Consider the following 22,779-nt stretch of genomic DNA (forward strand, 5'->3'; position numbering starts at 1 on the left):
GTCTCCATCCCGAGATCTATACCGGTTGATTTTTGAAACACCACCCCCAAATAATCAAGACGATTTTCTCTGTCACCGTGTAAAAGCTTATTCGTATCCGTCTAGCATGGTAAAACTTTAAATAGGGAGACACGTGAACCAAAAAACAAAGAATAAACACTCACCATAAATCTGACATAATGCGAGTGATGTCATGCCTCCGGGAGGCAGAGCTACATTTTACCAGAAAGGCAGCGTCTTCGGCCGCCGCGGGGACGCAAGGGTTGGGGGCGGCGTGCCCTGCCGCTTTGTTTCCTGAGGTGGGGGCGGGCGGGGGCTGCCGAGAAGGGACCCGCTTTACCTTTTCTGGGGCAGGCAGCTGCAAGTGGTTCACCTCCAGGGGGGTGATGAGGGGGACCGTCTGGAAGCCATCCTCCACCGAAGGCGGCTTGGCTCCCTTCTCGCCGGGGTTGCCGTTCAGCTTCACCATCCTCGAGCCTCTCTTCCCGACCTGGGCGAGCAGCAGGATTCCGGTTACGGCCCGAGGGGGGCGGGCAGGGGGGGAGAAAGCGGCGCCGTCTCAGCCGCTCCTCGGGGGGCTCTCGGTGTGGGGACCGGGCATGGGTCCCCCTCTGGATTCCCTGACATGATTCCCCTTCTCCGGAAAACTTCTGCAATCATCCGAATATGCCGTCTGCCCACGGGGCTCAACAGTCCTCAAATTTGGGGAACTCACACAAAAATACACGGGCTTAAAAAAAATATGCAAGACGCTAGAGCTCACACAGGCACAGCATGTCAGGGGAGAGCTTGTTCTCAGCACACGATTAAACCCTATTATTCTGGGTCGTCCTGCAGCAGGGAAGGCTCCACCTCACCACCATGGTTGCCGCTGGATTCTACCGGTTTCCCTTCAGCAATCTCCCTAAAGCACAACAGATAACACTCCCTGTCTCGATGGGTCGTGTGCCCCTTTACATAACATGGAGCTTGTACAGGAGGCACAATTTCACAAAACAACCCCAAAAAGGACGGGCTTAACCCCGAACCTGTCGTTCAGCCGTGGAATAACTCTCTTTCCTCAATAGCGGAGGGGCCATTTTTTTCCTTGCATGGAAAGTTAGCAAGCCCCGTGTTGCCAGATTGCCAACTACACACACACATCACACCCATTCCTCTCCAGCTCCCTTAGAGCGGTGCTCCCGCCCCACCCCCAGCAGCCCCGCACAACTGAATGCCTCTTGTCAATCCCACTGATGGAACGTTGTTAGCCAAAACAGGGCTGTCGCGGGGCTGAAAGGGACGGCGGAAGGCTGCGGGGTATTGGGGAGTGGTTGTTGCAAAAACAAATGCCTACTTACTGCGCCGCGCTCTTGGGAATCTGAGCCGATTCAAGCCAATTTGAAGAGGAGGAGGACGGCCAAGAGTCCTCCCTCCCCGGCCGGCTCGCGGTGCTGAAAGGACAGCGCCTCGCGTGTGTCTGGATCGGGAGCTTCTGAGAGCGGAGGCGCCCGCGAGCGAGCAGGGCTGAGCTCCTGGCAGCGGCCCGCCTGCTCGCTGGCTCGCTCGCGCGCTCGCGCCCCCTCCCACCGGGGACGGGCTCCCACACCATCTGTCATCTGGCACCACCTGCTGTTTCTCATGCATGGCCACAACCGGCACGGGACAAAATGGTTTCAAGAAAGTGGGAGGGATTCTGGCCACAAGCACACACACAGTGTAACACATCGTGTAACAAACAATCCTGGAGCCTTTAGAAAAACTGGCACAGCACCTTTCCTGGGGAAAGGCGCCACCTCTGAAGATCTCCCGGAACAACATACTGTGAAACGCAGCGGTGCGGGCCCTGCGCCGGGCTGGGACCTGGGGAAAGGAGGGCAGGGGAGCTAATGTTTACTATGTCCCCTGCACGCAGTGGGTATTCATTCATTCCTCCGGGCGCTTTCAGACGACCTCCCTCGTCCCCAAAATGCGATTTCCGACAGCGCCCACGTGGCAGGGTTGGTGTGAGATGGGAATGCGATAACCTGGGAGAGCGTTTGGCGCGGAGCAGGCAGTGCACGAACGCCCGCTGCTGTCCTCACAACGCGGCTGCCATCCCGCGGGTCACGTGAGGTCCCAGAGCCGGGAGAGCAGCAGGAACCGGGAGGTGAGCCCTGATCCAGTGCCGCGTGGTCCGAGTGGACAAAAGCATTTCTTGGAAGAAAGGGAGGGAGCGTTTCCAAAAAGCGGGAGGGAGCGCCGGGCACTCCAAACCACAGATATCTAGGTAGCGCCACACCCTGCCAAACAGGGTCAGTTCTGTGGGCTTTCCTCCCGACCTGTGGCACACCCTGAAGTGAATTCCTCGTTGTAAACTGTGGATACCACCGGGTTGTCCACAGGATTAGATGCATTAACACACGTAAAGTGCTTAGAACATCTGTGAGTGCAAAACGAGTGTCTACTATTATTCAATCATTAGATAAGCATTTTTCAAAATCCTCTTACATTAGTGATTCTTTAGTTTTCTAATTTATTAATTTATACTTTTAAATACTATTTTCTCCTCTGGCTGGCATAGCTCAGTGGATTGAGCGCGGGCTGCGAACCAAAGTGTCGCAGGTTCGATTCCCAGCCAGGGTACATGCCTGGGTTGCAAGCTATAACCCCCAGCAACCGCACATTGATGTTTTTCTCTCTCTCTCTCTATCTCCCTCCCTTCCCATTCTAAAAATAAGTAAATAAAATCTTTAAAAAATATATTTTCTCCCTCATTTCCTGAAGTTTATCTCACCTTTCCCTTTTGAACTTTCTGGGACAAATATCTAGTTTACTGATTTGCCTTCTTCCGGTTTGATACTAAAAGAAATGAATGCTATTACTTCATTTCACCTCTGGAATAGTGCTGCTTTTTTTTCATTATCATTCCTCAGTTATTTTAGAACTAAAGATTTGCTTCTCTGACTCATCATCCAGTAAAATAAGATTTTTTTATTTTAATTTCTAAATGCTTGGTTTTCATTGTTGCTAATTTATATCTTTTGAGACTCATTTCTAGTTTCATTGCATGAGGTCCAGTGGTGCCTTTGTACACTTTCTGTCATGGGGAATGTGTTAAGTTTTCTTTGCGGCCTAGGACATGATTTATTTGTGCTAAAATTCTCTGTGCATGAAGAAAGTGTATCCTATATAAATATAGGTTTGTGTACATAACTATGAAATCAAATTGACCTCATTGATTTTTACAGTTGCTTGATCTGTCAAGAAATTAGAAAGGGGTGTTGTTCTTTCCCATTACTACTGTGCTATTTCTCCTTGCAGTAAAGCTGTGTTACGTGGTTCACATGCTCATGAAGTCACACCTTCTTGTGAATTTTGCTTTAGGGAATGTAAAACAGCTTATTTGTCTCATTTAGTGTTTTGTGACTCGAATTCCTCTCCACCTACAATACTGTTGTAAATCCTTCCTTCTCCACGTCTTTTTGTTCTTCCCAGCCGTTTGCAATGAACTCTGACGACGACATGCAATGCCTTATACGTGGCATCATTTCTGTGATTTCTTTCACTGTTTCCTCTATAAATTTTTTTTCTCCAGTTATTTGGGAGGAACGCATATGTTTTAAAATTATGTGACTTTGGTGATTTTTTTAGCATGTCAAAACATATTTGAATTGACGTGCATCTCTCAACCTCAAGGACAAAACAAATTCCTTTGATCTCCTCCCGTGGGAAACGAGATCGTTCGGGCACATGACGTGTCTTCCTGTTCACGCTTCTCCTTTCTCACGTTCTCACCGGGTGTCAGACCCCAGTCTTCGGGGTTCATCGATGCATCTTCCCCGTTTGTTCCCGTCCCTGGGACTCTGGTCAGCGCTGAAAGCAGGAGGGAAGTGAATACAACGTGGATCTCTTTCCAAACGCCTCGAGTGATGCTTCGTGTGGAAATAATATTTCACACACATAAATTTCAATGAACCTGTGACACTCCTGTGATGGGCTCATTACCTTACGTGTTTCGTTTTGTTTCCCGTATACATACATCGCCAATGAAAGAGATGATAAAAGCACTTTAAATGCCTCATTATAAATCTTGTTAAGTTGTCAGCTTACGAATGTGATTCCAAACGTAATGGTGTGATAGGAATGTAAGCTTTTTAGAAACTTAAGAATCTCCCAGAGGCAGGCATAAAAATGAGCTATGCTCTCAGACTCTGGCTAGGAGCTCTACATTTAAATTTCAAATAACAGTCAGAAAGCTATGAAAGGCGAGAGATTCTCTTCCCTCTTAGAAAGGAAGTGGGTCATTGCCTACTTGTGATTTAAAAGGAAAATCAGAAAGGATGAAGGAGAGGCAGAAAGGCGAATGGCAGAAAGGCCAGTTCACACTTCTCCGATTGGCTGGAAAGAGCTGAGGAAGGCGACTGTAAATCAAGAAGGCAGCTCTGGTCAGCACAAACAGGATAACTTACACAGAACCCTTCCAATGAAAGCCAGGAAACCCACTGAAAAAGCAATAATTTGATAATAAAGGCTGTTTGAGAAAGTTTTTGAATTTCACCCGGAAATGTACATCTTTGAAAGGCATCCCAAGAGACTCCTTTCCTGTCAAACAGTCCATTCATCTGACTCTTCTACCACAAGGCTGCCCGGCCTATGTTCTAAAACAAGTCACATTTCAGGGGAGAGTTTGGGGCGCAGAGAGCTTTGAACTCGGGAAGTTTATTAGGGAGGAAGAAGGGGAGGAAAGAAGGCAGGCGTGGTCAGACAGAGAACTTGAGCGCAACCAACTCTCCACAACGCGACTCAGCCCGTCTCCCAGCTGCCTCTGCAACTCGGACGGCCCTTTTCAGCCGCCCCTGGTTGAGATGCGGGAGGGTGCCCTTCCCTAGCAGTTCAAGGCCTTGGGCAGGTGGCTCTCTCCACTCAAGGGCAATCCGTGGACCAGGCTCATAGCCACGGCTGTCGGCCAACAGCCAAGGGACAGAGACATTCGGTCCTGACGGGACATCTACCGGGGCAGCACAGCGTCCGTCCACCGTGGCTCTGTCCTCATCCGTCTTCACACCGCACTTGACAGTCACACCCGTGACTTCAGATGCCATCCATACGCCTGTAACTGCTACATTTTACCTCCAGCAGAGAGGTTTCTTCTCCACTCAGATCTCAAAATGCAGCCGTTCCCTGGACACCTTCATTCGGGTGGCTCCCAGGCACCTACCTGAATCCCCATTCGTCCAAAACCACATTCCCAGGCTCACCCAGTGCCTGCTCCGCCCCCCCAGAGTGTGGCCCCACCAGGGAGCTGCCCCGTCATGCACCCATCGCTCGAGTCAGAAAACTGAGTCCTCGACATCTCCCTCGCCCCTGCTCCCAATCACCAAGCCCTGACACTTCTCCCTCCCAAATCTCCCTCACATCGCTCCTCTCCGGCCCCCCATGACTCCCCCTCGGTCCCCTCTGTCTCCCAAGCGAACATGTCTCCTGACAGCCCAGTTTCCCCCCCGCCAGCCTACCTTTTATACTGTAGTCCACGCAATTCTGGTAACGTGACTCGCTTTCCTAGAACTTCCCAGAGGCTTTTTAAAAGATAAAGACCAAAATCGTAAACCTAGCTTGTAAGGCTCTATGACCTGTCCCCTGCTGAGCCAACAAGCGTCACTTCCTGCCGCTTGTCCCCTCCCCCTGACCCCAAACACACCTCCCCAATCCAGGGACTGTCTCGGGGTGTTTCCTCCGAGGTGCCCTCTGCAGGGGGTGCTCCTTTCATTGCTGAGGATTCTGCAGAGCCCTTGAAACATGACTTCCGCAGACAAGTCTCCCCCCGAGACCCCAGACTGCGGTATATTCCGCTCCTCACGTACACGCCCCGTGTTCCGTTCTCCTGTGTTGAAATGCCCGCCCTTCCTTAAAATGACACGGTCATTCATGCCCTTGTGGTTGAGTAAGAATCAAGACCGAGTTCTTGCGACCTAAATACTAACAACCAGGAGGCGGATGGGTAAGTGTTGGTTCATCCCAGATGATGAAACATCGTTCAGTCATTAAAAACATCCTAGGACACTGCGTCAGCATGGGGAGTGTGTATCATGTTGGGTACAGAGAGGAATCAAATTGTATAGACATCTCAACTGTGTGAAAATGGGAAGACTTAAAGATACTAAAATGTGCATAGGATTTTTTTTCCTGGAGATTTTCATCTTTTCTTAATATTTTTTTTCTCATCTCCCCAAAACATTATTTATTGTTAAACTAATGGGAGAAAACATGACTAATTTTCTACTAAAGAAAAAAATCTATTGGGTTCTAGAAAACATACTTGTGTTTTTTTTTTTAAAGAAAAAGAAGTAGTGAATTTGTAAGAGACTACTGAGGCACGCGGTGGAATCAGAGGTGAACGCAAGGTCGCCGGGCACCATGGAGACCTTGGGGAAATTCCCCGTATGGCCGCGAGACCCTCTGATTCACCAGGAAGGGAGAACAGATGGTAAACATCTATTATTCTTCCTCCAGCTTTACTGAAGTATAATTAATAAACATTGTATATATTTAAGGTTGCCCCTGACAACCACCAGTCTACTCTCTGCCTCTGAGTTGGACTTTTTTTGGATTCCACGTGTAAGGAAAACCACGCTGTCCGTGTCCTTCCCTGCCTGGCCTGTTTCACTAAGCATAGTGTCCCCCAGGGTCACCCATGTTGACACAGTGACAGAAGTCCCTTCCTTTTAAAAGACTGAATAGTACTCCACTGTGTGTGTGTGTGTCCCACCTGCTCTATCCGCCCAGCCACCGACGGACTCTCAGGCTGGCTCCGGACCTTGGCCCTTGTGCAAAATGCTGCGGCGAGCGCGGGGGCTCAGATACCCCTTCGAGGTGCCGTTCTCATTTCCTTTGGAAATGCACCCAGAGGTGGGGTAGCTGGGTTACACGGCGGTTGTATTTTCGGGTTTTCAAGGAACCTCTGTGCTGTCATCTGTGGCGGCTGCAGCGGTTTGCACCGCCCCCCCCTCCCCGCGGTGCACGAGGGCCCGTTCCCCCGCATCCTCGCCAGCACTCGGCGTGTGTGTCTTTGGACAGCGGCCGTTCTAACCGGTGTGGGGTGAGACCTCACCGTGGTTTGGGTTTGCACTTTCCTGATTGTTAGCGACGGTCAGTATTTTTCTCGCACACCTGCTGTTCTTCAACCAAATTCAAGGACGTGAGCGCGCCCTCCCGGGAGGTGGACGGTGTCCTCGCCCAGGAAAGAGACTTCAGTGCTTGCCAAGTCCCCACGGAAACTCCCTCTCTGTAGAGGGGCTTTGCTTGCTTAGATTTTTCTGCTTATACTGACAGACAGGGAGAAAAGTCACCCCTCTCCGACTGATACAGGAGGCCCTCGCTTCCTTTCCATCCGTCCTCAGAACCGTTGCCAAGTGTTAGCTGGTCCATGCCAATTCTCTGCTCAAAACCCTCCCAGGGTTTTTCATCGCACTCTGAGAACAGCCGTCGGGATGGTGAGACATTATCTGGTGTCTGCTACCCTCTTGCCACCTCTCCCCCTCCCTTTCCTCTCCTCCGGCCTCAGCGTCCCGGCCTGCACTCCGAATGCCCTTCCCAGGATCTTCCCCCCCCCGCCCCCCCCGCACGTCTGCACGCCTGGCCCCCTCACTTCAGGCTTTTACCTCCCGGTCGCCTTCCCTGCGCAGCCTCCCCTCCACCTGCCCGCCTGCCGCCGCGGCCCTCCACACACCCTCCCCTCCCTCACTCGCCTCCGTAGTACTTGATTGTAAACCTGCTGAATACTTTCGTTATCTAGTTGATTACGTCTTCCCCTGAAGACAGACATTTAGTATGCTTTGCTTTCTTCTGTTCCCCCGGGGCCTAGAACAGAATCTGGAGCGTAACGTGTACTAGATCGGTATTTCCCGAATAAGGGGATGAGCGAACTGGCGGATGCCCCACTTGAACTTGACTCCTGAAGGGCAGCGGACTCCCCGCTGGGCGGCAGGCCGCCGGCCGGCCCTAGAGCGCGCTACCTAACCGAAGGCGCCACCTTCAGGAGGGAGCGGGCAGTGCACCTTTGGCAGCCCCTGTGCTTGGCGTGACCTTTGCTGGGTGATTTCGGCCTTCAGTTCATCTCTGTCTCTTAGTGTCCAGATAATTCCATTTCCTGCTGATGGTGACTTTTAAAAACTAAAAGGCCTGGCTCCTGGCATATAGTCACTTACCTGGTACAAACACCGAAATGACATACGAAGACCCTGGGATGAATGAGTCATCCTTAGTCAACTAGGCTACTTCCAGCTGTTTGAAAAACTCTCAACTTCACCAGATTCCACAATTAGGGGCCATGAGGACACACTGGGATCACAGAAAGACCTTCTTGACGACTGACAATTAAATGAAGCCACCTGGGACCATACTGGAACGCTTCCAGAAACAGGAGACGTCTCCCTCGCTCTCAGAGTCTGAGAACACACAGAACAGGGCAGACGAGGATGCGTTCCGTGAGCACCGCGGCAGGGCCTTCACGCGGCAGCCCACCGATGCGTGTGATTTCCCGCTGCACCCTCTCTAGGGTAAAACGTTTCTGCACACACAATCGGATTTCTAAAAGCGCAGATCACAGGACTCATTTAGGCTTATCATTTAGAGTCAATAAAAGCAAACAGGTTAAGCAAATGGTTAACAAGTTTACCGGGAGGAAAGGGGGACAGCCTGGGCCCAGACCGCAGGACTCCCAGCAGTGGGGCTACTTCCTCACGCTGTACTTGACTTTGAGGAAGTGCAGAGTGAAACAAATGAACCACCGTGGCAGTCAACGATATGCACGGATTTTAGCAACGTAGTCTTAGAAAATAATATTAAAAGTACAAAAAGAGTACACGCAAAATAATGTCCTCATTAGAAAATGAAACACATAGATGCAAGTTGTAGAAAAACATGTAATTGCAATAAAACTACACAAAAAGTAAAGAAATCATACACACAAAATCCGTGTGGTGTTTCTTGTGGCTGAAAAAGGCAGGGAGGGTAGATTGGAAGGTGCTGGGCAATATAATTAAATGTAAGTTACTTTCAAGATATTGTCAGCAAAGAAAAGTTGTATTATGTTTATTACATCCTATTTAACAAAATGCAGATGTAACACATTTTCACCAGAAATTCTTACATAAAAATGAAAAGGTCTAGAGCGTCCATCTAGCACATTTACACCCGCACAAGCCTCCATCACGCCGCGGACCCGGAACAGCGAGGCAAACGAAGTGTGATCCAGCATTGGACTCATATTTCCAATCTAGTAAATATTGACACGTGTGATAAATTAGAACAGACGACTGTGTCAAGCACAGTGCGTCGCATACAACATAAACCTACGCTGACATGAACATAACATCTTCATGCTCACCACGAAGCTTTGTGCCGCATTAATTTCAGTGTAAACAAGTAAATGTCTCATTTTACAATGACTTAAGTTTTATAAGCTAAAATTCTCAGCTTTACCCAAGAACTTAGCAGCCCGAGAGTTTACCCAGCACATTCCTAAGACGCACGACCCTCCTGCCAGGAGGCCTGTGGATGGACAGACGGACGGACGGACACCGCATGGCAAGCAAGGCCTGAGTCACTGGCCCGGGCCCCGGGCCCCTCAGCTGGAAACGGTGGGCTGGCCCAGCAGGCACGGGGGAACGGGTCACCACCAACCCCGCACTGCTCCGGCCTCGGAGTAAGGAGATCGCAGGCAGAGGGAGGAGAAACGGTGACTCATTTTACCGCCCTTCCTCCTGGCGCCGTTCAGGCGAGCTCCGAGTCACCCCACTCTGCGGGCTGTCATCGGAGCGGTGAGGAAGCGCCGTCTCATCTCCCCCAAGACGACGGCCGTGGTCACCGTTACCATCCTGGACGGGAAACAGGGCCTTCCGCCTCCGGGGGAAGAAGCAGGGGGTGTCCACGGAGCTTGACCTTGGGCAGACCTCTCTGTGTCTTTCCCTCTACCGTCTCAGGTCCACCTGGGACTTCGATACGACAGAGGAGGAGACAGCACATGACCAAGGAGCCCGGCAACTGGTACAGGTCCTAGGTGATTCTTGATAGAAAATAAAAGGATTTCACTGAAAAACACTTCTAAATTATTTTCAGAGTTCTGAATTTCTCATTCCGTTGACTTAAAAGTAATGTATCTATTAATTAGAGGTCTGGAAAGGACGAGAAAATGTCTTCTCTATTCTCTGCACAGAAGTTTTCCTAAAATATTCCATATTATAATAGAGAACACGCAGAAATTTACTACCTTTCCTTAGGGTGAAAAGATGGCTTAAATAACCATTTGTTTTCACATGCAAAATAACTTTTGCTGTGTAAGTTGTATGTTTTTATCATAAGATAATTGAGAAATTTAGAACGTGGGAGGAAGTCGAAGGTAATTTACGTTATTTAGAAATTACACATAAGTGAGGGAATAAATAAAGCCATAGTTGCAGCCTCATTAATAATAGGTAAAGTTGGCAATTTCAAAAGGATGCCATTGTATTAATATGCTCATTTAAATTGCATGTATAAGCTTAACTTAAAAGGAATGTATAAATATTACTTCTGGAAATAATACTTGTATGCATACAGTAAGAACATTTAATGAATGATGTTAACTTGCAAAGAAATATTATTAATTCACAGAGAAGGTGGTTTTTCTGTTCAACTACTTAAGTCCCAATTCCAATAAAAAACTCAAATTAGCAAATACTTAAAATTCAATTTAAAGTTCTACCTTTAAATTCTTCATAGTCCTCTCGGTAAACAGATCCTAAATAAAAGATGAGAGCTGAGCCTTGCTCGTACAAAATGTCACAGCCAGTGACACTGGAAAATGCTAACGTTTCTAAGCCTTTATAGCAGCAGCCAGTCACTCCCTCCATTTCCCGTTTCGGTAACTTTTACTCTCTCTGCGGCCTCTAGTTGACCATGAAAAGCTTAGACTGACTTGGTGTAAACTCGTATTTTTCTCCTCCTCTCTGATGCTTGCCAATCATACTGGTGACTTCGATGGCGCAGTTACAGGGACTGGCCACGAAAACACGACAGCACAGGCCTTCACCGCCCAGCCACCGCAGCCGCGCACCAGGTCACTGCGAGCCTACTGTCGTCGCTTTGAACTTCTGCTTCACTTCCGGGCGCTGGAAGTTTTGAATGTCCCTAGCTGTCACACTTCTATTGTATTTTCTGTACCCCGACACTCTCCCTGAACACGGCAACCGTCCCCCTTTGCACTGCCATCTCCTTCGAGCTTCCTGGGAACCCCCTCGGCCCCACGATCGCCTCACTCCTCCGCACGCACCCCCTCGAAGCCCGCGCTGAAAGCTGCCCTGCATCCGGACACCGTCTGGCCTTCTGCCGTGAGTCCTCCCTGCCCTCCACCCTCACGCCGCGGCGTCCGCCTCCCGCCCGGCCTCCCCCGGCCGCCCCTCCCCGCAGCGGAGACGCCACTCTGGCTCCGACGCCGCGCCTCCAGCTGCTTGCCTGCAGTTTTCCGGGGCGCCTCACTATCCTCAAGTTCAACGCGCCAAGATACAACACAGCAGCTTCACAAAACCAGCTCTTTCCCCCGATTTCCTTATTTCTTCCTACCCACTCTCGAAGCTCAGCAGCCTCTTTCTTACCCGCTCCCTCTGAGCGTGCGTCTCCTCCCCACCCGCCGCCGCTCTGGTCAAGTGCACGTCCCGGTCCCCTCGGGCCACTGTGGCAGCGCTGCCGGGCTTTCTTTCTCACCTCTGGTCTCGCCTCTCTTCCAAAGGTCCCCCAAAATGACATCAACGCACTGCTTCAAAGTGTTCTCTGCTGATGACGTGCAAGACACGTGCATAGTATCTAGTATCTTTCCCCAAAACGCTCACTGATTATAAAGGGGAAAGAGGAAGTACGTACACAGTGGGGAAACGGGCAACCTGACCGACAGAGCGGAGTCAGCGTCACCAACGAGGGATAAGGAAGGTCGCACAACTCCAAACGGGACACTCCGACAAGAAAGCTGATAGGACGTTTGCAGCCAAAAATGGAAAATATGACTCAAATTATGAGACGGTATCAGCGAGTCTGGAGAGACAGTCTGAAAAATAACTGACCTGTCCTCTTCAAAAATGTCATCATCATAAAAGACGACAGGCTGAGGAACCGGTACGGATTAAAGCAAACCGGAGGCCCCCGGCCAAGTGGCTCGGGTGGTCGGAGCACCGCACCGCACGCTGAGGGGCTGCGGGCTCGAGCCCTCGTCGGGGTGTGTGCAGGAGGCAATCAATCGACACTTCTCTCCCACACTGGCGCCTCTCTCTCTCTAAATGTCCATAAACCTATCCTCAGGGGAGGATTAAAAAAGAAAAGAGAAAACTGAAGAGACATGACCACTAAATGCAGTACATAATCCCAGACTAGCCCTGGTACCACACACACACACACACACACACACACACACACACACCATTAAAGACACCACCGGGACAACTGAAACACTGGAATACACACAACAGATTATACAAAAGTTTTATACCGGTGTGATATTTCCCGACTGTGACAACTGCAGTGTGGCTACATCCAAGACACCCTTGTTCTTAGGATATACACACTAAAGTATTAAGGGTTCATACCTGATGCACATCCACAGATAAAGAAAATGAGAATGATAAAGAAAATGTGGCAAGATGTCAACAGTCAGTCGAGCAAGGTAACAATTATCCTGGAGTTCTTTGGATAAGTTTTGCAGCTTCTCCACACACTTGGGCAATCGTTTAAAAGAAAAAGCTACGACAATGTTCCATGTGGTCCGCCACCTACCGAAGTGACACAAACCCGGGGCCCCGCACTCACACGAGACCCCTGAAGCACCGTCGGTGGGCTTGGGCGCCCTCTGCCCCCTGACTGCCCTGGCCAAGCGCCAACCAGACGGCACTTCCTAAACATCTTCCTGGGAGGCGTGTGCTCGTTCGGGTCAATGCCCAAACCGCACTCCCTCCCCACACTCCCCTGCACGAGAGTCCATTTTCCCTTTCCTAAAGCACAGCTTGCTTCCCTTTCCCACGACTCTCCGACCCCACCCAACCGGATGCAGTCTCTCCCTCAGAAGTCACTGAGCCCAGAGGATTAGTAAACCAGGGCGCAATCCAAAAGAAACGGGGGAAGATGACATGCTCGGTTCAAACAGTGAAGTTTGAAAGTAACTGTAGGGCGGCCTACAGAAACCCGGAGGCGCGTGCCCAGAGGTCAGGGGTGGGCTACAGCTTTAAGGGTCGCACCCCCAGAGGGAGCAACTAAAGCTGCAAAGACATGAACGAGTCGCCTCCAAGTGAACGTGGAAAGGGAGGGAGACGAGGCCCCACAACCACTCCTGCGCGGCATTCGTTATCAGGTGGCAGCACAAGGGACAGAGAAAAAAGACTCAGAAGAGCAGAAGGAGAACCGTGACACGGCCCCCAGGACGTTGAGGAAGAAGGAACACTGGAAGGAGCAGTAAGGGAACAGTATTAAACGTGCCAGCACATTCACAGGGAGAACCAGGCAGACACACGAACAGAAAGACCAAGCGGGGACCACGGAGACCGTCACTTCAACAGCACTGCGAGGAGGGGGCCCAGACGAAGCTCATTAAGTTTCAACCGAGACTGAATGAGCACCCACCACTTGCCGAACGGCGGGGTCGGGGAGGGGGCGGGGGCTGGCTGGAACCGCAGTGCGTACACACTGAAGGTGGAGCAAGTGCAGGGTACAGAGGGGAAACGGTGAAACACCTGCATTTCACGTTACACTTGTTACCGAAACAGACTCTTACCAGAAGATGATAAGGAGATTCATCCTGTGCAGTCTGAGTCTAGAAACAATATAAAATACAAGGAAAATTCGAGTTGGCCTCTAGGAATGGTTTCCCTATTAATACATATTAGGGAACAAGTTACAACATTTTAAAAACATGATTAGCTTGTAATCTGGCTTAAAATTGCAATACAAAATAACAAATTACAAGGATGCCCTTTGTTTCTGAAAAATACTGCATATTATCGTAAGCTGTTAAACAATCATACGAGATTATTCCATGGTTAATAAAGGCCTCTTGCTGAAGTACAAGAGAAACCGACAAGTTCAAGGTTACAGCCAGAGCAAAACTAGATATAATCCAGTACAGTTATTAAAGTAATTGGACCTGGAATAACACTCAGAACAAGGTCTAGGTTTTTTGCACATCGCTCTGCTTATTCAAAATCCTTTTCACCTAAAACCACCGACTACTTTTTCCTCCTAATCACCTTTCCTGCCTCATGCTCCTTAACTGGACAAGAAAAGTAAAAAAGAGTATCATTAATTTGAACATTGAACATTGGCTTATATGCCATTATTGCAAACAATTTCTGCTGTTATTGATGCAATGCTACACAAACAGTAATGAGTTTCTAGTGTTACATTACTTACAAAACAGCATTGTTATAACTATTATTATTTGAAAATATTCCTCACAAAATTAAATTCTGCAGATTTACTGTCAAAATAGAAGTTGTCGCCCTGGCTGGTGTGGCTCAGTGGCTTGAGTGCCGGCCTGTGAACCAAAGGGTTACCGGTTCGATTCCCAGTCAGGGCACACGCCTGGGTTGCAGGTCAGGTTCCCAGTAGGGGGCGCTCGAGAGGCAACCACACATGATGTTTCTCTCCTTCTTTCTCCCTCCCTTTCCCTTTCTCTAAAAATAAATAAAACATTTTTTTAAAGTTGTCATTAGGTGACTGTACTAAGAACCTACCGAAGCATTCGGCATGGTAACATGTGTATTAAAACATGCACGTGAAGGAAAAGTAATAACTAGCATGATTTATCAGCTCATGCAGCATTGTTATAGATTTTTTAATCCAATTTAATTGCTCGAGAACCCAGATCTGCCAAGGACTTCAGTACCCACACTAGATCATATCTCATCTTGCTTCGGCCACAGTATCAAGCTCACTGCTGATACGGCTTCAGAACATGGTTTAACTTATGAGGTGTTTTCCAGGAAGGAGGTAACGACTCCAAGGCCCTAACTCAAGGGCAGATTTTGTTAAACGCATTAAATTTGATGGCAGCGTCCATGTGACTAGACTGATGTATAATTTTATATTGAGGTTGAAATGTGTTTCTTCATCAACATGGACGAGTTCTGTAATCTGTACTAAAAAGTTTTCAAATTCAGATTTAACCAACAAGTGCGTTCCCTTTGCTCAGCAGACTCCGGCCAACCCGCCCCTCCCGCCCGCCCCCGAGGGCGACCCCACCTCCCTCAGGTCACCTGCTGGCCCCGGTTCCCGGGTTCTGGACGCTGCCTGTGCCTATCAGGAAAACTGCGGCTCTAATGTGACCCGAAAGCGACCAAACCGTTACAAAAGCCAGTCCTTAAGACAAGAAACATTTTAACTTACTTTCACTAAAGAGCCGTTGGCCTTTGAGCCTGAGTCTGTATTCTTCATTTTCTTGGAGCATTCTGCAAATGAGTCTGTGCACCTTCTTCCACGCGGACACCTTCAAGAGACAGCACAGTTAAGGGGCACTGGGCAGGAACGCAGGAACACACTTTGACGGAGGCAAGCGGGAGGGACCCGGCTGTGCCGCCCGGCAGCTGGTGTTATCGTTATAAAGCAGTATCAGCACTTAGAGACCGAAAACTCAAGCGCGGTCTCTTCCCCACGAACACTGAGCTCTCTGATTTCCCACCAACTTCCCGGCCTCTCCCCTCGGCAGTGTCTAAGGTAACCATCTGGGTCAAGTTTCCTTCCGAAGGCTGCGTCTACAGAGCTCTGCCCAGGTGGTTCCAGCACACTCACTTGTGTTTTGAGAGATACTGGGTTGGCCAAAAAGTCCATGTTTTTTTTTTCTGTAACGTAAAAGACGCATTTTTCATTTTCACCAATAACTTTATTGATTTGGACATTCTGAGTATGCCAGCTGTCTCCCACACAGTAGAACACTGATTGTTCTCAACGAATGTCTCCATCTGACCGCCGTCCACTCCGGCGGGTCTCCCGGGCCGTGGAGCACCGTCCAGCGAGAAATCTCCAGCAGGAAACTTCGCAGACCGCCTCTGACACGTTCACTCAGGCACAGCACCCTCTCCACACACCGCACAAGTCTTTTTTGCATGTCAGTTGTGCTTTTTTACCTTTCTTGAAATAAGAAAGCACAATATTCCGGAAATGTTGCATGTTTTCTTCCATCCTCAATATTAAAATGGCTACGTGAAAATTCCTCAATTTTGAAACGTTTTTTAAAAATGCACGCTTAGTTTTTTTCAATAAGCTCTTTTAAATGATATGACAGCTGTTGCAATCCAATCTAATGACACTGATTGGAATGATGTTAGAGACAACTAAGCACCACTACGGTCATCTTACGGAAAAAACCAAATGAACTTTTTGGCCAACTCAATACCAAAAATAATGAATTTCTATTCCTACGTCTAACCATTGGGCAATAATTTGATTTTTAATGTATTTTATTCTACATAAGAATAAAACATTTCTGCGAAGACACACCAAAGCGAAACAACTGGGGAGCATGGATGGACCGGAATAGAAAAAAGGAGGACCGTGGGAGCAACATACAGAGCTCAGCTGGGATTCGGGTCCGTCGCTCACCGGTTGCTGGACGTGAGCAAGTGTTTTCACCTCATCTAGGAATAACTTCATATATTGGGTTATCAGAATTAATAAAAATATTTGTAAAGCACTTGCCCATGTCTGGCATGTAATAGTTATAAGTAAATATTGGCGACTGCTCTTTTCTTCTCACCTGAGAGGGATTGGTTCTGGGAAGAAATATTTCTTAGTGGGAAGATTAGGTGCTCACCCAGAATGCATCTGGTCAATCACCTTGAATGCCATTTATATGCTACAGGTAAATTATAACGCAAACACCAAGCTCAGAAAATACGATTTTATGTGTCGTTATCGACTAACAGTTTCTTTAAACTGAAGCATAAACACACAGTGGAAATCAAGGACCAGTACGGCATCTCAAATGTGTTTAAACCACTTGAGTTACCATAACATTTGGGCCAGAGGTGAAGAGGGTTCAGCACGAAAGTTCTGTCCTTGTCAGCTTTCCTGCTAGATACTTACGTACATTCCTGGTCTTTAAAAGAGCAACATGACACCAATGGTTACATTATTCTTTTCTGTGAAATACGTATTTTTCTTCTTACATTACATTATCTGTCAGTGTGTTATAGTCTATGGAACATATTTTCACACTCTGAAAAATCTCCCAGTGGGTTACAATTTGATTAAAATGTGTTTTGTACCTTCAAACACTGCCAGGACTATTCTATATGGTTAATAAATATAATATTTCCAAACCAAGTTCCCTTTCTGCTAAACTAATTTTATTTTCTCATTTCAGTACATCAAACTTTTCAAAAGATGAAACTAGGTTTACTACCTTGAGTATTTTCACACGTTTATATTTAGTGAGGTTAGTCTAAAATTCAAATACCGCTCATTCTCCTTTTCTAGAATATACCTTTTTCTTTTTCTTCATTATTTTGGAAGCTTCATTGACAGGTATGGGAAAATCATACTTTTTAACTGAAGTCTTCTGGATTAGACCTAAAAAGAAGAAAGAAGAGGAAAGGTCACATCAGTGCCTATTTGAAAGGCCCCACGATCCCGAGAACGGAGACAACTGTAAATGCCTCTTGAGTTCTCTCTGGGGAGTTTGACAGTTGCTGGTGTATTTCTGATCACGGGGTAAGGGCGGTTTTCCAATTAGCTAATATTACCGTGGGAAAACAAAAGGAAAAAAACTAGAGATAACCTCGGAAGTGCCTAGGAAATGTCCTTCCCTTTCTGATCTGAAAGGCGAGCCCCTAAAAGGTCAGCAACAGGAGCGAATACCAGCACCCCATCCTGCCCCAATGTACTCCCACAATCTCCTTTCTTCTCCATTCAACTCCTGACACAACATGCTCCCAACCGCACAGACACCTGTGGCTCCTCACACGTGCCTCGTGCTTCCCAACCCCCGCCAGCCTTTGCACTTGCTTTCTGTCTGGCTAGAGCACCGTGTGTGTGCGCGTGTGTGTACACACACACACACACACGTGCACCAGGCAAACTCCCACCTGCTCTTCAAGATTCAGCTCATGCGTCCCCTCCTCCCTCAAACAAAGCCGCCCTCAAGCCCACACAGTCCCGCACAGCGCTGGCTCCAGAACACCTTGGGGCGCTCCGCACATCTTTACATCACGTGTTTATACTGAGATTCCTCCCCTCGGCTGTGGCCCTCTGGAGGGCAGTGGCTTGTGTGTCTGGTTCATCTTTCTGCCCACACCACCGGGCACACAGGAGACACCAATGAAAGTTCCTCGGCATCCTGCTGGGGCATCCTGACTCCACTCCCCGAACCGCGCCGCTGTCCCCAACACTGGCTGTTAGAAGAGAGCCTGAGGGCTGTGTCCAAAGACAAACCCTACAACAACGGGCACGTGCTCCCTGGAGGCCTTCATCATTGTTCTCCTTTAGCCTGGAACACCTCCACCCCCTTCCTCCCCGGTCCTTGCCCCACCTGGCTTCCTCCTGCTCACGCAGTATTCAGCTTTCCGGGGCGTGCTCTGGTCTCACAAAGCGCCCTGTGCTCCGTCCTCACGGGACCTGTCACAATGTACCTGGGGAGCGTGTTTCATCCTTCACGAGAGGTCCGGCATCTAATGCCTCATGAATCAGCTGTACAATGAGCCCTCCATCAGTTGAGTAAATTCGAACACGCTCTAAACGGCATTTCCCGCTTCGTGAGAAGCGCGCTGCTGACTGTGGGTGGGACACAGACACGGCCCTCAAGAAGCTAATTCCCCTCCCAGTGCTCTGTCAGTCCTCTGATTACATCAAGGAGAAAGTCTAGCTGGAAATCAGTGCGTCATTAAGACTTCCTACGGCTCGCTGACGCTCTCTATGACCACAGACAACCTTCGGCAGACGACCTTTTGTGCTGTAATTTAATATTGTTTTGCCTTTATTAGATTATTTTAAATTAACTTCTATTTATGGCCAACGGTACAGATTTTCCACTGCAGTAATAATATAAAGGGTTCTAAAAAGAAATGTAGTTGAGAGGGGAAAATGCACCTGTTTAAATAAACATGTCAAGGAAATGACAGTACAGATGAGTGTGTGGCGCAGGAACACAGATGCAGCTTTGCTCTGATACCCGTGTTTATAAAATGGGTAATTCCCTAGGGAAATACAGATTACCAGCACTGACCGGTCAGAGTTCGAAAAATTAGAGACCAATTCTCATAGGAGATATAATGTTACTACAGAATTATCCCACAAAAAGTAATATAGCCAGATGGTTTCCCAGAAGAATTCTACCAAACCTTCAGACACCAGACAGTCCCCGTGTTTTACAAATTCCAGGGTGCTGCAAAGGAATGAAAAGTTCCTCATTTGTTTTATGACATAAGTATAACTCTGATACCCAAACCAGATGAACAAATAAGAAGAAAGGAAAACTACAGCTCACTCACTATCTCTCACACATACCAATGCAAAAACTCTAATCAAATTATTAGCACAGCCCAACACTACTTTATGCGATAACACATCCTCGCCAACTAGGGTTCATTTCGGGAATGCAAGGTTGGCTCAATATCAGGAAATCCACTTACATCCTATGCCCTGGTAATAAATCTAAGGAAAAGTGTTAATCTCCATAGATCTGAGAATGCCTCTGACGAAATCTAACGCCCACTCCATCGTGATTAAAACACCCAAGAAGATAAAAGCCGAGGAACGCTTTCTAGTGTTTTAACTACGGGCGCCTTAGCCCTAAGGCCGGCACCTGGTTTAACGGGCACCTCCCCAGCATCGGGAACGGGGCGAGGCTGCCCGCGACCTCCGCCCGACTGCTCGACACTGCACGCCAGGCACCAGCCGCTGCAAACCAAAGCTACGGCCGGCATGAGAACCGGGGGGGGAAAAAAAAACCAAAACGATCTCCGTCTGTGAATAACAGCACGCGAGGAAAACCGCGAGTGTCGGCAACAACAGTAACCCTGGCGGTGAAAGGACTCGGGGAAGCGCTGGGATCTGGGATTCGCACACGGAAACCGCTGGGCTGCGTGGAGGAAGCCCGTCGGGAAAGGCCACGAACCGCGGGAGCCGCCCTCTGCGAAGTGTCCAGGGCGGGCGAACCCGCGGGGACAGAGGGGGGTCGGGCGCGCGCGGAGGGCTCAGGCCTGGGGAGCGCGGGGCCGTGCGCGGGAGCGCGGGGAGCTAACGGGCGCGGCTTTCTTTGGCGCGGTGGGGTAACGACAGTGCTCCTAAACCCACGGCGGGGAAGGCTGCACGACTCTGTAAAGGACAATGCATCGTGCACTTTAAATGTCTGAGGTGGACGGACTGTGAATTACATCTCAACAGAGCTGGGGGGGTTTTGTTTTGTGTGTGCGTGTGTGCGTGTGTGCGCGTGTGTGAGTTAAGAAACGCACAGGTGGCGGGGTGGGCCCTCCAGAGAGGCGGGACCTCTTAAGGAGACCGGAAAGCTCCGTATCAGGAGCGTTCATTTTTGGGGGTGCAGCTGTGCCGAACCTCCTCCAAAGGCATGTAAATCGATCCCACATAAAGGCGATCGTTTTTAAAGATGGAGAGGCTCCGTAGGCACACACGACAGACATCTAGGGGACAGTACGGACGAGGAACCCGGTTTACAATAGCGGCGAAGACCCAGTGCCTAGGAACACCCTGGAGAAGAAGCGTTTTAAGCACGAGACATTCCTGAAAGGCACAAAAGTAGGCTGGACACACGGAAGGGCCGTGCGTTTTCCCATTCTGGGGGACCGCGGGGGCTCCGGCCCAGGGCCTCGCGTCCCAGACGCAGTTCTCGGGCTGGTCTCGAAGGACTTTCCCCGGCGCCTGCGCGCCCCGGCCGAGGCCACCGACGGGACTGGGCCCGGGGGGCGGAGCCTGCCGCCGGCGGTCCGAGTGACCCACAAGCCTCGACGCAGAGCGAGGCCGCGGCGGGGCGCCGCCCGCGGGGCGGGACGGTTGACGGAGCCCACGGCCCTGAGCCCCCCGACACCCGCGGGACAGCCGCCGAGGAGCGTGAACGGCGACCCAGCCGGCCCGCCCCCCGCCCGCCGGGCCCCCTCGCGCCACCTGCGCGCGCCGCCGACTTCCCGCCGCTCCGTGCACTCGACGCCCGCGCCGCCGCCGAGGCCGCGGGGCCCCTGGGCTCGGAGCCGGGGGACGGGGCCTCGCCGTCCCGGGTCGCCGCTGCCGCCGCCGTCGCGCGCGGCTCCTCCAGGCCGCCGCCGGCCGGCAGCCCCGGGCCCCAGCGGCCCGCGGCCCGGCGGCCGCCCAGCCGCAGGACGCCGCCACAGCGGTGCGAGCCGAAGCGCGTCACGTAGACGAAGCGCGTGGAGTCCTGCCCCTGCCCCAGCTTCCCGCCGGCCGCCGCCATCGCAGCCGTCCGGCCGCCCGCGACCGCCGCCTCCGGGACCCTCAGCCTCCACGCGACCCGGCGCGGGGGGGCTGGGGGGGGGGACGGACCGCGTCGGGGGGCGGGGCGGACCGGGGCTGGACCACTGTGTGTGTGGGGGGGGGGTAACGGAGGGGAGAGACCACTGTGCGGTGGGGGGCGGTACGTGGTGGAGGAGCGGGCTGGACCACTGTGCGGGGGAGGGCAGGCTGAGGACCTCACCACTGTGTGTGTGCGGTGGGGGGGCGGGCAGTAGTGAGGAGCAGGCTGGGTAAGTGGGGTGGGGGGGGAGGGCAGACTGAGGACCTCACCACTGTGTGTGTCGGGGTGGGGGGGGGAGAAGGGAGGAGACGGGGCTGGACCACTCACTGTCTGGGGGGGGTACAGACTGGACCACTGTGTGGGGAGGGTACTGAGGACTGGACCACTCTGTACGGGAGGGGACAAGGAGGCTGCTGAGAGCAGAGGGGCACGTGGAGGGGGCGGGGTGGGGGGCACCTCTCTGCAGGGAGAGGGCGGCCCAGGGCAGGGAAGCTAGAAGGAAGGGGGAGAGGAAGGTCGCTTGGCTGGGGGGATGGTGGCCACTCACGTGGAAAGTGGTGTTGCCAGTTTGGGGACCAGCGTGCCTGGGGTGGGGACAGAGCAGAGGGGCCCAAGAGCCCTCTGAGGAGATGCGCTGAACCAAGAAGAGGGTGGACGAAGGGGCCCAGGGCCCTGGCCCGCTCCCGGGCTGGGAGTGGGGGAGATTTAAGAGTGAGGAGCTGATCTTGGTCCTGACCAAAGTGGAGTGTCACCCAGAGGAAGTCGGGGCCCTGGGGCGGGGAGGCGGCACCTTTGCTGCAGAGGGCAGCAGTGGGACCTTTGTTGGTGCTGGGCCTGGGCCTGGAGACACCCTGCCCAGAGAGGACACCGGCCTGAGGCCCGTCCTGGTCCCGCTGCTGGCCAGCTGGGTTATTTGGGCGAAGCCACTCTCCCTCTCTGAGCTTCCAGTGTCTTCAGATGCAAACTCAGGACAATCGAATTGTTAGGGTAACCCAACAGAAGGCACATGAAGCGTCCAGCACAGAATGAGAGGAAGCTCCCTTAGCCTTGATTTTAATTTCACAACCATTGAGTGCATACGCTGCAAACTACGCGGCAATGCTTCTACACTCATACTTTACAGACAGCTTCTCCACAGACCGTCTTCGTAAATCTGCACGTCATCTCGCAGCCGAGACTGGGGCTCCAACATGTGGGGTGACTTCCCCGAAGGAACAGGCAGTGACGTACATTCTGAAAATAAGCTGTTAAAGTCAAGTTATAAATACGCACAGGAAAGGGGAGCGATCAGCAACGCACAGATGGGTGAATGTCCACGCATGTAATAT

General features: G+C 50.8%; 2 protein-coding genes across 2 annotated transcripts in view; both read right to left on the reverse strand.

Moving 5' to 3' along the window:
- The window catches only part of NSG2 (neuronal vesicle trafficking associated 2), a 37,242-nt gene extending 35,723 nt beyond the window's left edge, over positions 1 to 1,519 (reverse strand). Inside the window, exons 1-2 of the mRNA XM_045827288.1 lie at positions 1,341 to 1,519; positions 341 to 490 (exon numbers count right to left, since the gene is read on the reverse strand). Coding sequence (XP_045683244.1) covers positions 341 to 469 — 129 coding nt within the window. The 5' untranslated portion in view covers positions 470 to 490; positions 1,341 to 1,519. The remainder of the gene's footprint in view (positions 1 to 340; positions 491 to 1,340) is intronic.
- A 7,945-nt stretch (positions 1,520 to 9,464) lies between these two features.
- CUNH5orf47 (chromosome unknown C5orf47 homolog) lies at positions 9,465 to 21,391 on the reverse strand. Its single transcript, XM_045829448.1, has 5 exons — positions 21,088 to 21,391; positions 17,456 to 17,541; positions 15,361 to 15,460; positions 13,751 to 13,789; positions 9,465 to 10,014 (listed from the first exon to the last, which is right to left on the reverse strand). The coding sequence occupies exons 1-4, from the start codon at positions 21,389 to 21,391 to the stop codon at positions 13,770 to 13,772; spliced, it is 510 nt and encodes a 169-aa protein (XP_045685404.1). The 3' UTR covers positions 9,465 to 10,014; positions 13,751 to 13,769.
- Between the last annotated feature and the right edge of the window lie 1,388 nt (positions 21,392 to 22,779).

This window comes from Phyllostomus hastatus, unplaced genomic scaffold, assembly GCF_019186645.2.
Source record: "Phyllostomus hastatus isolate PE091 unplaced genomic scaffold, TTU_PhHast_1.1 phas_contig_150, whole genome shotgun sequence".
NCBI lineage: Eukaryota > Metazoa > Chordata > Mammalia > Chiroptera > Phyllostomidae > Phyllostomus > Phyllostomus hastatus.

Coding starts and splice junctions, on each gene's coding strand:
- CUNH5orf47 (XM_045829448.1), bottom strand. CDS start 21,391: ATGGCGGCGGCCGGCGGGAAGCTGGGGCAGGGGCAGGACTCCACGCGC. Junction 17,542..21,087: donor GAAGTCGGCGGCGCGCGCAG/GTGGCGCGAGGG, acceptor TCTTCTTTTTAG/GTCTAATCCAGAAGACTTCA. Junction 15,461..17,455: donor TAATGAAGAAAAAGAAAAAG/GTATATTCTAGA, acceptor TGTCTCTTGAAG/GTGTCCGCGTGGAAGAAGGT.